This window comes from Xenopus laevis, chromosome 7L (genome assembly GCF_017654675.1).
Source record: "Xenopus laevis strain J_2021 chromosome 7L, Xenopus_laevis_v10.1, whole genome shotgun sequence".
NCBI lineage: Eukaryota > Metazoa > Chordata > Amphibia > Anura > Pipidae > Xenopus > Xenopus laevis.
The window spans coordinates 78,128,017-78,142,975 of record NC_054383.1 but is presented as its reverse complement, the minus strand read 5'-3'; the positions used below and the strand labels follow the sequence as shown (position 1 = coordinate 78,142,975).

The window sequence follows — 14,959 nt, the reverse complement described above, 5'->3', positions numbered from 1 at the left end:
CAACACCCCTGTCTCACATTAGACAAGTACCAAGATCACCCCCAGGAGTCGCCAAACAAACAGGCTGCTGGCATCCTATGGGAGCTAATTGCCATTACCTTTGGAAACAAAAGCCTGACTGGAATGAGTCACCTGCTATAAATTAAGCCGTGTATGTAATAAAAAACAATTTGCCCAAGAGCAGTAACCCATAGCAACCAATAACATATTTGCTTTTAAACAGGTGTCCAGTAAATGCTACCTGCTGATTTGTTGCTATTGGTAATAAGCTGTGTTGCAAACTTTTCTCCTAATATTACATAACCCCCAATAAGGTTTTTTTTTTCTTTTTACTAAAATCCAAATTTTCTCATATTTTATTTAAAAAAACCACAACCAAACCCCCATGCTTGATTTGACCCTATTAATTAAAAAATAACCCAAATTAATTAGATCACGGAAAAAAACTATAAAAATCGAGCAAATTTGGCTAAAATTTCTCTGGCTTTTTTCCTGAATCACTCTTTTTTTCGCGTTTTTGCCCGATAACCCAGAAAAAGTCAGACTTTTGGACTAAACCCATTGCAAACCAGTAACCAATAACTTCAAATTGAGCTTAGTGCATCTTAAATTGACAGGACCTCGATATGTTTTTTTCGGATTTAGGCTTTTTGCAGCATCAGGGTATAATAAATCTCAAAACATTAAAGTTTTAAAGCCGAACCAGATAAATTTGAAGTTTAGTAAATAACCCCCTAAATGTTTAATGTAAACAATACAGTACTTTGATTTTCTTTCAAAATTATTCATCTACCATAGGAAGGTGGTCAGGCAGATTTTCTGTCTCCCTGTGTTGTGCTTTACCTGCAATACCAGAATAAAGATAGTAATAGAAACAAGTCAGCCTTATTAAGAGTCAAGGGTCACAGTAAATGATACCCCAAATCCCAAATTTGGTTTGGGATTGGGCCAAATCCAAGTGTTTATTTTCACAGGATTCGGACAAATACTTGGTCCTGGCTTAACCTGATCAGAGCCTTAAATATTACATGACATAACACTATGTGACAGCTGAATGTGACAATTATGTTTTACATTTTGCAATTTAAAAAATGGGAATTTTAAATATTTTGCTAATTTGTAAATGCAAATTAGGGTTGAGGACATTGCAGAATCTTAGAATGCTGGATCTGGTGCAACCATAGTCATAACGCTTCTATAAAAATGTAAAATAAATGCTTAATGATTGTCAAAGATTAGCCATCCACTGAATTCTGAATCATATAAGGTAGCACAGTTACTTTATTAATTTGGGTTAAAAAAAAATAGTCCCTGAAGTTCAAAAGCAACTTGCTTATGCAATATTGAGCAAAGGTGTCAGTGCTGATACAGGGGTCAAGGGTCTTGCTTCTGTGGATTATGTTATCTCTTGAAAAAAAATATCCAGCCAGTGCTGGTCTGTATTCACCAGTGTACTTAACCATATATTTTTAGTTATATAGAGCATATTATACTTCCTACTGTAAATTGTAGAGGAGTTCCCTGACCATAATATAAAACCTCAATGATCAAGGCAGCACCTTCACTGTCATGCACAAATAACAGCATCTATAGTCTCAGTACCAGCCCTCAATGCTTTATTAAAGGTTTCAGTGACTGTGTGCCAGTCCCTCAAACATTGTATTTAGTCAGTTTCCTTTCTTTCATGTCCTTTAACCACCTTTACTGTCTGCCATCAGGCCCCTCCTTCTCCACAATGTGCAACCTCCCCTCTCACCAGCATCCATCCAACCTGGCACTTTCTTCATTTTTATTATGAACTACAGAAACAAGACCGCCCCTCCCATCCAATTTCTCTTATAGTAGCACTGTCTGACATTGCTGTGTTCACATATTCAGTGCAGCGCCAATAGCAGCGCAGGCGGACAAAGTATAATGCTATGTGGAGCACTGACAAGTGTTTTTGACAGTGTACCTTTACCATTTTAATGGTGATGTGTAAAAGCACCATTCTGTAAATGCCCTTTATATATAAATTACAATTTGGGGAAATATATATATATACCATAATACATTTACACACAGACGCATGTAAGCACCGAACGCAAGTGGAATGCAACATGCTGCGTCCCACCTTCATTTAGCGCTTACATGCGTCTGTGTGAGTATAGCCCCCTTGACAATAATTGCGTGTGTTTACTCCTGCACTCCCCTGTGGCCGAACGGAAGAAAACGGAACACGGGAGCATAGCAAAAAACGCCTGTGTGTAAGAGCCCTTAGTAGAGATTCCATTTTTAAGAAATCACTTGTCACTGTTAAAGTGCCTGTCAAATGCTGTCAAAAACAGCAGTGAAACAGTCTTTATTGTCTCATAATTTTAATTCAGGTAACTCAAATATCCGATACAAACATAAATAATTATTATTGAATTTGCACCTCTTAAATGTCACAATAACAGAATGCAAATAGCAAACTTATTGTTTTTTGTATAACCTCTGAAACATCCCATACACCCAACAGGACTTATCAAAAAGTAAAAATAGAAAGGAGCTATTTTACTAATAAAAAGTATTGTTTATACTGTACATCTGTGCACAAAATACCTTGTTTGAGCTATTATATTATTATTATTATTATTAATAAAGGGAAATTGTCTCCCAAAATGCTTTACAAACATTTCTCCAGAATAGATAGTTGCATTTGCACATTGTTAGGAGACGACAGGATCTTGCAATCTACAAGGGAGAGGAAGTAAGACATACAGTATGGGTAACTAGGGCAGATGTAGAGTTCCTGTGTACATGCTGTTCTAGTGATTTTCAAGAGAAAAATAGAAGAGAACTTTGTCAATACTTGAAGGGGATTGTAGGATCCAGTGAAGGCTTTTTAATGGTAGGTTTGATGACCACATGTGTGAAAGGTTGTGGGAATATGCCAATAGAAAGAGAGAGAGAGAGATTGAACAGTAAAGCAAAAGTTAGAGCAAGAAGGGGTAAAAGAGAAATACTCAGATGAGACAGGATTTGACTAAGAGAGCATTTGTTAGTATAGTAGTTAGAGGAGACAAGAGATGGTCTCCTATGTCAGCATGAAGAAGGATGTGAGTGAATCAGCAGTCAAGGGAATGTATGCTAGTGCACTCTACTTTCTGTTCAATATATCCATGCGGATATTTTTATTTTTGTGTAGTAACTAACTAGCACAGTCCTCTGACATGATAGAGAAGGCAGCAGTTAGGGTGGGTGGACGCAGCAGAGAGTTGAAGAGTTGTTTGGGGTTGTGAGATTATTTGGATATGAGAGTGGAAATGTAGGACAGCTTTGCAGAGGCCATCCCTGATATTTTCTAGAGCAATTAAGTATTGATAGTGTTGGAGTTGTTTTTTCTCCAACTGTGTTCTAGCCTGTAGGACTGCATTTGTAGTTGCTTTGGGTGTTTTGTGTGTCAGGGTCGCTGTTAGCATGACATGGATGGTTTGCAGAGGGTGCAACATTGTCCAAAACAGTGGTGATTGTGTCAGTGTAGAAAGAAATAAAAAGTTTAAGGTGAGTAAATAAAGACATAGAGAAAATCAAAAGCTGTGGAGTTGACAAAAGACGAAAGTGAAAATCATGTGGTGATGGTTCTGGTAGTAGGAGTTATGGTTGAACAAAACAGAAATTGCGGAGCATATCGGCAGCTTAATCATAAAATCTTCATTTATTAGAAATAATTAAAAGCATCAATATCATAGCAGTGACTTGTACCCCTACGCTTGACGCGTTTCGTGGCGTCTCGCCACTTCCTCAGAAGCATAAGGTATGCTAACTCCCACACCAGTTAATATATCACCACAAAAAAGCCTCATAGACCACGCCCATAAAAACATTAACCCCGAACAGGATTTATACAAGAATAGATTAGTACCAAAAACACATTGTGCATTGCAAAGACCCATTTAAACTTACAATAAAGGATTTCTGCACAGTAGTGGAATGTTACAAATTGCTACTATATATTTTTGATATAGTAGCAATTTGTAACATTCCACTAAGCGCTTCTAAGATACTCAGCTCTGTTCAATTTTGCATTTAAAAGCACACACAGGAAAGACAACATAAATTATAAATAGTATTTAATAAATAAGTATAAATATACTTGAAAAGTTCTGATGTTCACCTTGATAAGATTCAAACCTTGACTTCTCACAAATTTAGAAACCATTAAAGAGATACTGACACCTGAAATTAAACTTTTTTTTACATCTATTATAATATTGGCTTTGCAAGCTACTTCTAACTTTGCCATAAAATATTTGCATGATGCTTTTACATTACCTGTCTGATCCCCCATGTTCCTGTATGAGGGGGCTGCCATATTTGTGCAGCAGGAGTCCGTTAGCATTAGAAACTGTAACTAACAGGCTGAGATGGGACAGTCTGGTTGGCAAAGTCAGAGTGTCAGAGTGTCAGAGTGTCAGGCTTAGGAACTTCAACTAACAATTATATACAAAAACAAACCTCTCAGCAAAAAATGATCAACATGACCTATAGGTAACATTTAATGTACATTCATATGCTAAAATTCATTTTTTAGTGTCAGTATCACTTTAAGTACCATGTTAAAAAAGGGCACATTAGGAAGGAATCCCTTGCCCTGTAGAGCTTGCAATCTAAGTGAGATATTGAGGTCAACCATGATTATATTTGGATGCCCTTTGACTTTAATGCATTTGGACAAAATAGACGCGCACATAAAAATTGTTGTTCGTATCCAAAATTGTTACGCGTCAAAATAATTTTGACGCCCATTGACTTCAATGCGTTCTACAATTTTTTTCGCTGTTTCACGAATCATTCGGCAAAGATTTGCCCATCACTGTTCCCTACATTTTATTAAAACTACAGAAGAGGGTTTATTAATTAATTCACTTAAAACAAGGGAATTTCAATGAGCATTGTTTCTTGTGCAAATAAAATGCTCAAAGCATTTGCATATATTCGTTATTGTGTGTCATAACAACCACAATTTATTAATGAATACAAAGAAAAAAATGGTGGGGGTTCTCTTGGCATTTTAACTCTAATGAGAAAAATATGATTATAATATGCAGTGTGTGCAATTTCCCTTCCATTATTACTTCTGGAATGTCAGAAATCTAATTAAGCAAACAATTGTTTTACTGTTCTGCTTTTGCTCTCCTCTAGACAAGCTTCACAATGACCATTGTTTTAGGATTTCATTTTATCTTCAGAGAGATCATAACATAATAATTCCTTGTATTCATATAAACATTGTAATGACATTTCTTAGTCAGATTTCACAGTCACTGTATCAAAATGAAAATTCTGACCTGAAAGGTAACGAGGATGAAAACATCAAGAAAATCCATAAAGAAAACAGAAAGGCTTGTTTATATTCGCAGACACAGTGGGAAACTTGTTCTTTTCCCTGCAGTGATTTGCTTCTAAAACTACTTTTATTTAAGATCCTTGTGTCCAAATGTGCTCTTCACACTTTCATTTAGTTGCGCTAATCACTGATCACTGTGCTGTAGTGGCTATTGAGTCTGCCACCTAGTCAAGAGGTAGTGGTTGCTTTAGGGCTCCCTCAACTACCTGTGTCAATCACTGCAGCAAAGGTGCACATAAAGAATCAGGCCCAGGCGTGATGCCAAAACATTTGGTACAACTGTGTGCCCTCACATTTGCATCAATTGCAAATAGGATGCATTTGCAGTAGATACTGCACAGTTGCACCAAGTGAATTAGCCCATTGTGCTCTATTATACTAAGAAAAGGCACCGCATCATTGTGGGAAGAAAACATGGTGCCTGCGCTCAACATTGCACTTTGTTCAGCACAGAATTATCGGGTGATGTGTGATAGCGATGTGCAGGTCGGGCTTTTTCCAACCCGCATTAGCCCTCCCACCACCCGAGCCCGAGTTACGTGTTTCTTTCATAGACCTGCGCCGAACCTCCCCGCCAAAGATGTCACAAAAGGGGAGGACGAGAGGCACGTGTCTATTAAAGCTCAACCCGGAAGTTGGGGAGCAGTCAGAAGAGCTAAAAAAGTTCTGCTGGGGTTGAGCACTGTAATGGTTAAGCTGAGCTCAGGAGAGGTGGTTAGGAGAAAAAAAAATCAGACAGCTAGAGTTTCTATGGGAACCAGCAATGCTATCTCTTCATTGGCTGTTAGACTGGATGGTGTGCTCATAAGCTAACAGCCAAAGTAAATTTCTGAGGTAGGGGGCAGAGTGGGTTAGAGGAGGAGAAGGATTTCTAAGTGATTACTAAGGGATGCTGCAACCTTTTAACAACTAGAGTGGCAGGTATCCAAAGCTTTCAAAGAGGCTATTACATTTTTGTGGGGAGGGTTTACATGTCCATTTTACTCCACCTAAAAACAAGAATGTTTAAAATTAATTATTTTCTGTGCTTTAAACTGGCAGTCAGGCTCAGTACTATGGGTAGGCACGTTGCAATGCTATGGGGTGGGCGCAAGGCACTTACCTCTTCCATCACCTCCCCTTAGTCCAGGCCCATGGCTCCTTACTGGTCACTGGGGCTTGCTAATGTGCATGTGCATCGGGAGTGGAGGCAATGGGGCCAGCTAGGCTGCCTCAAGTGCTTGACTGGCCTAGCCCGGGACTGCTGACAGTCACTTTTTTACAACATTCCTATTAGTTAGATGTAATCCACAGCTTGCTGCATAATTTGGAAATTTCCAACATCTCTTTAGTAGCCTAACTCCGCAGTGACCAGTGTCAAATTTGTTTTAATAGACACAACAGGGATTTCCATGTTTTGAAGTCACAACACCTTTAAAACTTACCATATAAATAAAAGGCTTCCTGGGAGGTTAAATGGAAATGCTGAGGCAAGTTGGCTCTACATTTTAGGCTACAGCCACAATATACCTCTGAAACTGTGTCATGTCATACAGTACATGCCAGAGATATTAAAAATAAAGCTTCATAGAATACCAAGTTTTGCTTGTTTTCTGACAAACTCATCAATCTTTCAGTAGGATAAAGATTTATGTGAGAAATCCCTGGTGGGCAGCACAAAGTCATCCCCTAAAATTCCCCTTCGCTTGTATGTCATTCAGACACATAGACTAGAGAAACCCAGGAGCCATTGTACAGGCATTAGGTACAGGGCTACCTTGTGCCCTACAGCACTGTGCTATGTACCTTGCAACTGCTGCGGTGGACTTAAAGGGGTGCAATTCTGTGCCTGTTAGGGGTTCAGAACTTATAGCACTGCCATATACAGTACATGTGGAGGCAGATTTCATAATTTTGTATAATGGAGAAAATGAGATTATTAGGTTTACAATCTTGAGGGTGGATCGTCTTTTTTCATATATCTTTGATCTTTTATTTCATACTAATAATTATACAATTGGTCTGAAAATATTACTATTAATATAGTATATATTGTTATATTATTATATTATTAAAATATATAATAATACTACTACTACTATACTAAAAAATTGTTTAGTCATGGATAGTGGCAATCACACTTGATTTCATTAATGTTTCACCTAAATCAGTATTTAACACTGATACTGTATAATAACCATATTTGATTCTGTATTGTTGCCATGCCTTAGATTGTTAATATTCTTTATATCTAAAATTCATACTAATAACTGTCCTATATTATTTTGTGTTTTACAGCCTTGCTAACAGATTTGATAATGTTTTCTTAGCAGTAAATAAAAAGATTAGACTCATTTTTTTTTCAGTTGAGGTATAACACAACTATGGCCGTGTGAACAAAAAAAAAAATTTGAATTACAAATGTAAAAAAAAAGTTGCTTTTTATTATTTCATATATTTTGCATAATAATTATGCATTACAGAATGAATCCTTCAGAAAACCAGAAGAGGAAGTCATTGACATCCCTCTTGATGATCCTGATGCTAATGCTGCAGCTGCTAAAATTCAGGCGGGTTTCCGTGGGCACATGACAAGGAAGAAGATGAAGGGTGGGGAAAAAGACCTGAAAAGCAAGGATAGTAAAGATGGCAGCAGCACAGGAGGAGAAAATGAAGGTGATTAAAGAAAACTGCAGTAAGGTGTGTATCATAGCTGGAAAGTTATATTTGATTTGGCTGAATGAATACAATTATTAAATATAAAAAGGTAAAGTTGCCACTAAGAGACTATTGTATGAATATTGATTATTTTTGCCTTAATTCCTATGTACCCCTTTCCTACATTATTTCTTGGTGCACCTGCATGTGTCTGACCTTGGAAATCATATACAAGTGAGATCAGTGAAAGGCAGCCATGGGTATTAGTGAGATGGAGGTAGAGAGGAGCAGCACCTGAAAATATATCTGTGGTCCCTAGGCTGCTGAACCTCTTGGCTTGCACTGAGAGCTGTCCATGCATTACCTCTGGTGTGATGTACTAGTTTTCTGGCATCCCAAGACAATCTTGTTAGCACCTCATTCAGCAATAAATTTCATATGCATGTCACACAATGGCAACGTACATCTGCATATCCAACAATATTTACAACTGGTTAAATAATTGATCCTCTAGAACGAAAGGTGTTTCCCCAATCCGGCAATCAGCAGGGCTCTCCTCCACCCTCAAAAGAGACAATTTCCAAAATAGATTGCTGTATTTCTCAAAGGACCACAAGGTTTTGAGGGGGAAAAAAACAGATAAAGTATATATAGTGCAGTATTTCAAATAAAATCAATATAGTATTTTAAGTGAACTTGTTGTGTTCAAATATACTCGCATGTGGATATTTATACTCAAAGATTGTACACCACCATAGAGAGTTAATTTTTACCAGTATAAAAATCTGTGACTTAAAGGGGACCCGTCACCCAAAAAAATTATTCAAAATTTTATTTTATCACTTTAGTCAAGCAAAATAAACTTTAATTACACTATATAGATTATTTGAATCTTGTTTCCTTCAGTCTGGAAATTCATAATTATAGCACGCAGACAGCAGCCATTTTGTGCACACTGTTATTAAGGCAAGCCTTGCATCATCTCAGAAACCCGATGTCCATCCCCATGCCCTGGCTACACAATTAAATGGTAAAGAGAACTGGGGAATCTGTGGAGAGCAGTGACATCTAGGAAGTGCTGAATGGAAAGTGAAAGTAATTGTCTGCCCCGCCTCTATGCCCAGGGCATAGAGGAGTGGCAGACAATATTTGATTGACAGCTGAGATTTTTAAATGAGCTTACAACAGCTATGAATGCTTTAATAAAAAATAGAAATTGGATTTCATGTTTAATTTGAAAAGGACTTTTATTATAATGATTTTTGTGTCTGGGTGACAGGTCCACTTTAAGTGGTACTAGAAGTTTTTTTACTATAGACCTTATATATTTCTTTTACACCCGTGAAGTTAAAGTTATAGTTGCACAGAAGCCTGCACTCTGATCCTAGTGTGTCCTGCAGGCGTTCATACTTACAAGAAGTAAGTTGAGCGTCCCAGCCCGCATTAGATCTTTTTAATTCTTTAGTGGATATACCTTGTATATCTGAATGCAGGCAAGGTGGGGGATGGGAAGCCTATGTGCCTCCCCCTGACTAACGCTAAGTAACACAGTTAGCGCAGTATTAGTGAAGGAAACTGCAGGTGACTTTTCTGCACTTTGCATGCTGCATCTGGGTTCACAAATGAACTGTCAGGTTCGACAACCGACAGTGTTGTCGGTATGATGGGGAAAACAGTAAATGTGGGGGTTACTAGTGACCTACACATCCTACCAGCAGCCAGTCACAAAGTGAGCCATTATATTAAAAAAGAATGTTTAGCGCGTATATTTAGGGCAGGAGGGTGCTGCGAAAGATAAAACAATGCACCCATAACTGAAGGAGTCACCATATTGGTTTTTATTACATTCTCTTCAGTGATATACTTTACTGCCTTTTTACTACCAAACATATTTCAGATACCAACTCCCTAAAATAATCTAATTCTTGTTGAGCCTGGGTGAAAAGAGCAGACCTCATCATCGTTCTGTCTGCAAACATTGTGACAGATTGTTAGTATTAAGATTGATTTTGATGGTCATTTTAAATATATGTGCTGCAGCTCTTTGCAGATGGGTTAAACTTAATGATGAAGGGCAAACAATGTGTTGAGACATTTTCAGGGGAAATCTGACTGTAAAGAAAGTCTGATAATAAGAGACAGACGTGACTTTTCCCTGGCAGTAAGACTATTGATCACAGTGGCAGATAAAGAGTAGAGCAGCAAGCTGGCAACTGCCACATGAGATTAATTCCATCAAATGTCATGTCTGTGTAAAGCATTATCTCTGCACTATCTATATAATATCTGCAATATCTTTCACATAACAAGCAAGAGAAAATGTGATTGGACAAAGAGCTTTTTTAGTGTACAGCATAAAAGACAAGCGGACTCGCAAAACCCAAAATGAAAGTATTGAAAAATAAAGGAAAAATGTATGTACCTAGAATAAGATTATGTTCTGTTGACTGTTTTTTTGCATAAGGATCTATGCATTGATTTAGTTCAGCATATTATGTGTGCTTTATGCTCCACTTTACTCACATCATACGAAATGAAATGTACTCATTTGCAGTCATTATATATTTCTGGGACACTTTTCACTTAAATTAATGTAACAAAAAAAACCTAAAGCAGGATAACCTATGGATAGGGACCATAACACAGGACCCCATACTAATAAGGGTGGATCTCCATGATCATTTTGAATACAAAAATGTGGGTCCCCCTGAAACATTGATACTTTTGGTGAAGCAATAAATGGGGTAAGCTCCCAAACTGCATAATTCGAGTGTGTGCGGCTCTGTGTATTCACAGATGCTCAGGGACCAAGTCAGGTCAGCAAACAACAGGTATGCAGACCTTTCATATATTCTAATATGTGCTGTGTGTTTGTTTTGTGTATAACATTTTAATGGAAACAATTCTACACTGATTATTGCACCTCACACTGCATTTATTTGTGAACTAGCTGAGTGAATGATACAAAGCGATACACTATATTATAACATAGAGTTGTATCCTTAATACAGGAAAAACAACTGAATTTCTGTTTAATCCAGATAATATTATGCTCATTTTATTTCTGTACCAAAAATGAAAAAAAAAAAACCCATTACAGTTAAAATTAGGTTTATCAGAAAACAGTTTGGCACACTTCTATATTGTCAATTAAAAAGAGATGTGCTCCACTTTTGTGCTAATACAAAGTAGTCATTAATTATCACGGAAATCTTTGCATCTCCCAAGAGGTCACAAATGCTGTTTCCAAATTTAGATTTTCTCTTAGCAACACCTCAACAGCCTGTTTCCAAGTGCATATGGTTACCACACTTAAGAATCTGTTTTGCTGTAATGTAACAGTATCATGCTAACTACAGTATATATATCTTAGATTATTATACTTTCTCACACGCATACATTTTGCTTCATTTGTACCTATTACATTTCAACGGCACCTGTTGGCTGAAAATATTTTCCCTAACCAAAGGTGTGGGCTAATAGAGCCTGCACTCCAGTTGGGGGTAACAGAAAACAGGACACTTGCATCGGGAGGAAGCTCTCGATGTGAGCGGCCATGTTGTGCATAATGAGCTTCTAACATCACACACACAGGGCTGGATTTACATAGCGGGCGCCCCTAGGCCCACTGCCTTTCGTCACCCGGATCCCCCCCCCCTTTATTCATGCAAATTTTCATAATCGGGACCTGAGCAATGTGGATTGGGCACGGAAAATGTACAAAATTATTGGATCTTCTGCGCATCCCCAGTGTTTTTGAACCAATGTGGATGTGGTTGGGCAGCATGCCGCCCCCTAAAATCCTGCCGCCCTAGGCCTGGGCCTTGGTGGCCTCTCCACAAATCCGGGCCTGCACACACACAGGGCTGTATTTATATTGAGGCCCATGAGGGCTTGTGCCTAGGTTGGCATGGTTTTGGGGGCGGCCCTCAGAGTGCCTATTTTTAACGTTTTTTTTTTAAAACCCCCATCACCCTCCACCACGGATTTCCATAGGACGCTCTGATGTCACTTGCATAACGTAAAGGCGTGTTTAGCTCCGATGCCTAGGGCATGCATGTGCATAATAGGCAAGTTGCGGCATTCACTTATTATGCGCATGTTTGTGCCTCAACATGGTCGCTCAAGCTGGGAGCTACCTCCTGTGTGTGTGTCCTAGCGCTGACTGGGGGCAATTATAATTACCCCCAAAAGCCCACATCTTTGGGTGGGGAAAATATTTTCTGCCAACAGGTGCCCTTCAAGAGTCAAAGTGATGTAACTCATGTTCAGGGAAACCTTTACACTAGTCAGTAATTGTATGTTATCTGTACGTTTTATGTGTACACCCTTCTGTCGTAGAGCAATGTAGAATACAGTATGTTGGTGCTCTTTAAATATGTGTTAGTAAAAATGTTAATAAGCCACATCACTATAAAGGTATGGGATCCATTATCCAGAAACTTGTAATAATAAAACAGTAGCTTGTACTTGATCCAATATATAATTGATCCAAGATATAATTAATCCTTATTGGAAGCAAAACTGGGTTTATTTAATGTTTACATGATTTTCTAGTAGATTTAAGTTATGGAGATCCAAATTAGAGAAATATCCCTTATCCAGAAAACCCCAGGAATTTATCTGGTCGGCTTTTTGGGGCAAAACTCAAATTTTCCGGTCTCTTTTAAAAACTGGAATTTTTCATTTTTTTAAGTTCAAATTTATCTAGATTTATTAAAGCCGGTGCTGCAAAAAGTCCAGAATCTGAAAAAACGCCAACTCTGCCCTTCTAAGGTTGTGTCCCAAGCATTCTTGATAACAGGTCCAATACCTGTATACTGTATCTTGGCAAACCTGAAAACACTGTAACACCTTGCCCTATTGCCTACCATGTAAAGCCACGTCTGGAACTTGTACAGGTATGGGACCTGTTATCCAGAAAGCTTGGGACCTGGAGTTTTACAGATGACAGGTCGTAATTTGGTTTTCCATACTATGTCTACTAAAAATCATTTAAGTATAAATAAACCCAATAGGATATTTTTTGCCACCAATAAAGATTAATTATATCTTAGTTGGGATCAGATTAAATTTACTATTTTGTTACAAAGGATAAGAACATTTTAACATTTGGAATTTGATTAAAATGAAGTTTATGGGAGATGGCCTTTTCTGGATAATAGGATTTACATAATGGATGCCATGTCTATATTAGAAATGGTTGGAGAGTAGCCCTCTTTAGTCTTGACAAAATAACAAATTATTGCTACATATAATGGTGTTGCCCAAGTTTGATAAGTTGAGTCTGATATGGGCACATATTGAAGATATGGTTGGCAAATAGTGATGGGCGAATCTGAATCTGAATCTGAAGTCTATGGGTGACAAATCTTCTTTGACGCGCAACAATGTTTTCACCCATTGGAGTCTATGGGCATCTTTTTCGCAGCGAAACTTGGCAACACATTTTGCTCATCACTATTGACAAACTGCCAATTTTAAAATTCTGTTTATGGAGCCTTTATCTATTTAATGAATGGAACTTATTATAATTTATTAGATATAATTAGGCTCAGGTATTTTAATAACGATTATTATTAGGGTATGGAATGGTTAACTGTTTCACATCTTTTGACGTTTTGTTGATTTATGTAGGTTTTCTGTGTTTTCCCAGGTATAGCAGATGGCACACTTAAGCCCTGAGGGATTTCACCTCTTCCCTGTGCTGTTTTTAGCCTGTATTAGTACTGGTGTTATAATTGGAAGAACTGATAATATGTCACACTAAGCAGAACATATATTGGAAGTGCTCTGTTACTTAGTGAGAACTTGCATTAGATGTGTTAAAAATGTAAATACACCTAGCAATCAAGTTTGCTAAATTTTTTTTACAAATATAAGAATATAAACACATTACTAGATGTTTAAAAGTAATCAGGTTGATCTGTGCATAAAATATTTCTTTTCTCTATGTTTGTATTTCAGCATTGATATCGGTTGATGAGTACTAATCATGAGTACTAAAGGTGTAGTTACATTGTTGACTGTCTCCAAGGCAAGCAATAAAATTATTTCATATATGCCACCTTTAGTATGTTAGGGAAAAAAATAGATCATAAATCTTTCTGATAAATAATGTAGATTTTTTTCCTTTAATTGGGGAAAGAAGAGTGCAGTTTTATCTGTGCTATCATAGGAATCATAAAAACTTCAGTGAAAGAAGGATACATTAATTATCTGGCATCTGCTGCTTTGTCAGAGGCACAAGGAAAGGAAGTAATGTGATTTAAATGCCAGGGATCCCCAGGCTTCTTCTTATTAAAGATGTCATCAGCTACAATAATAAACTGCAAGAGTCTTAAAGAGTAAAGACTTTTTTCAATTGCTTTCCATCTTTTATTTTTGACCATTTTACCTAAATTGAAATTTAGAAGGTTATTTACAAAACCTTGAATATATCTTTTTGGGGCAAAACACAAATTTTTCCGGTCTCTTTTTTAAAAACTCGAATTTTTAGTTTTTTTTTTATACTCAAATTTTTCGAGATTTATTAAAGCCCGGTGCTGCAAAAAAGCCATCTCAGACCTGCCGAGGTTGTTTATAAGTAAATGCCAAAGGAAGTAATTGTGGTCTGCTCTGGGTTTAGCCCAAAAATCCAATAATTTTGTGCTTTTTGGGCAAAAATTTGAAAAATGGAAAAAGCCTGAAAAAATTGTACCTATTTATTTGAGCTTTTTAAATAATAAATAAGGTCAAATCAGGTATGGGAGTTTGGTTGTGGTTTTTATATTTAAAACAACGAGATAAAACTGGATTTTAATAAATAACCCCCTAGATGTTCCTGTCTCTGGTGTTTCAGGCAGCTCAGTAATCCAGGCACAGATTCTGAACTGTTGCAATTTGCTATATTAGTTGATACATTTCTTAGCATCTTCTATGGAATATTAGCAACTATTGTATCAATTCTAA

General features: G+C 37.3%; 1 protein-coding gene across 2 annotated transcripts in view; it reads left to right on the top strand.

The window, feature by feature from the left end:
- The window catches only part of spa17.L (sperm autoantigenic protein 17 L homeolog), a 66,808-nt gene that overhangs the window by 45,267 nt on the left and 6,582 nt on the right, over positions 1-14,959 (top strand). For both annotated transcript variants that reach the window (NM_001197283.2, XM_018224237.2), the window contains 1 exon segment: positions 7,834-8,050. In NM_001197283.2, coding sequence (NP_001184212.1) covers positions 7,834-8,034 — 201 coding nt within the window. In that variant the 3' untranslated portion in view covers positions 8,035-8,050.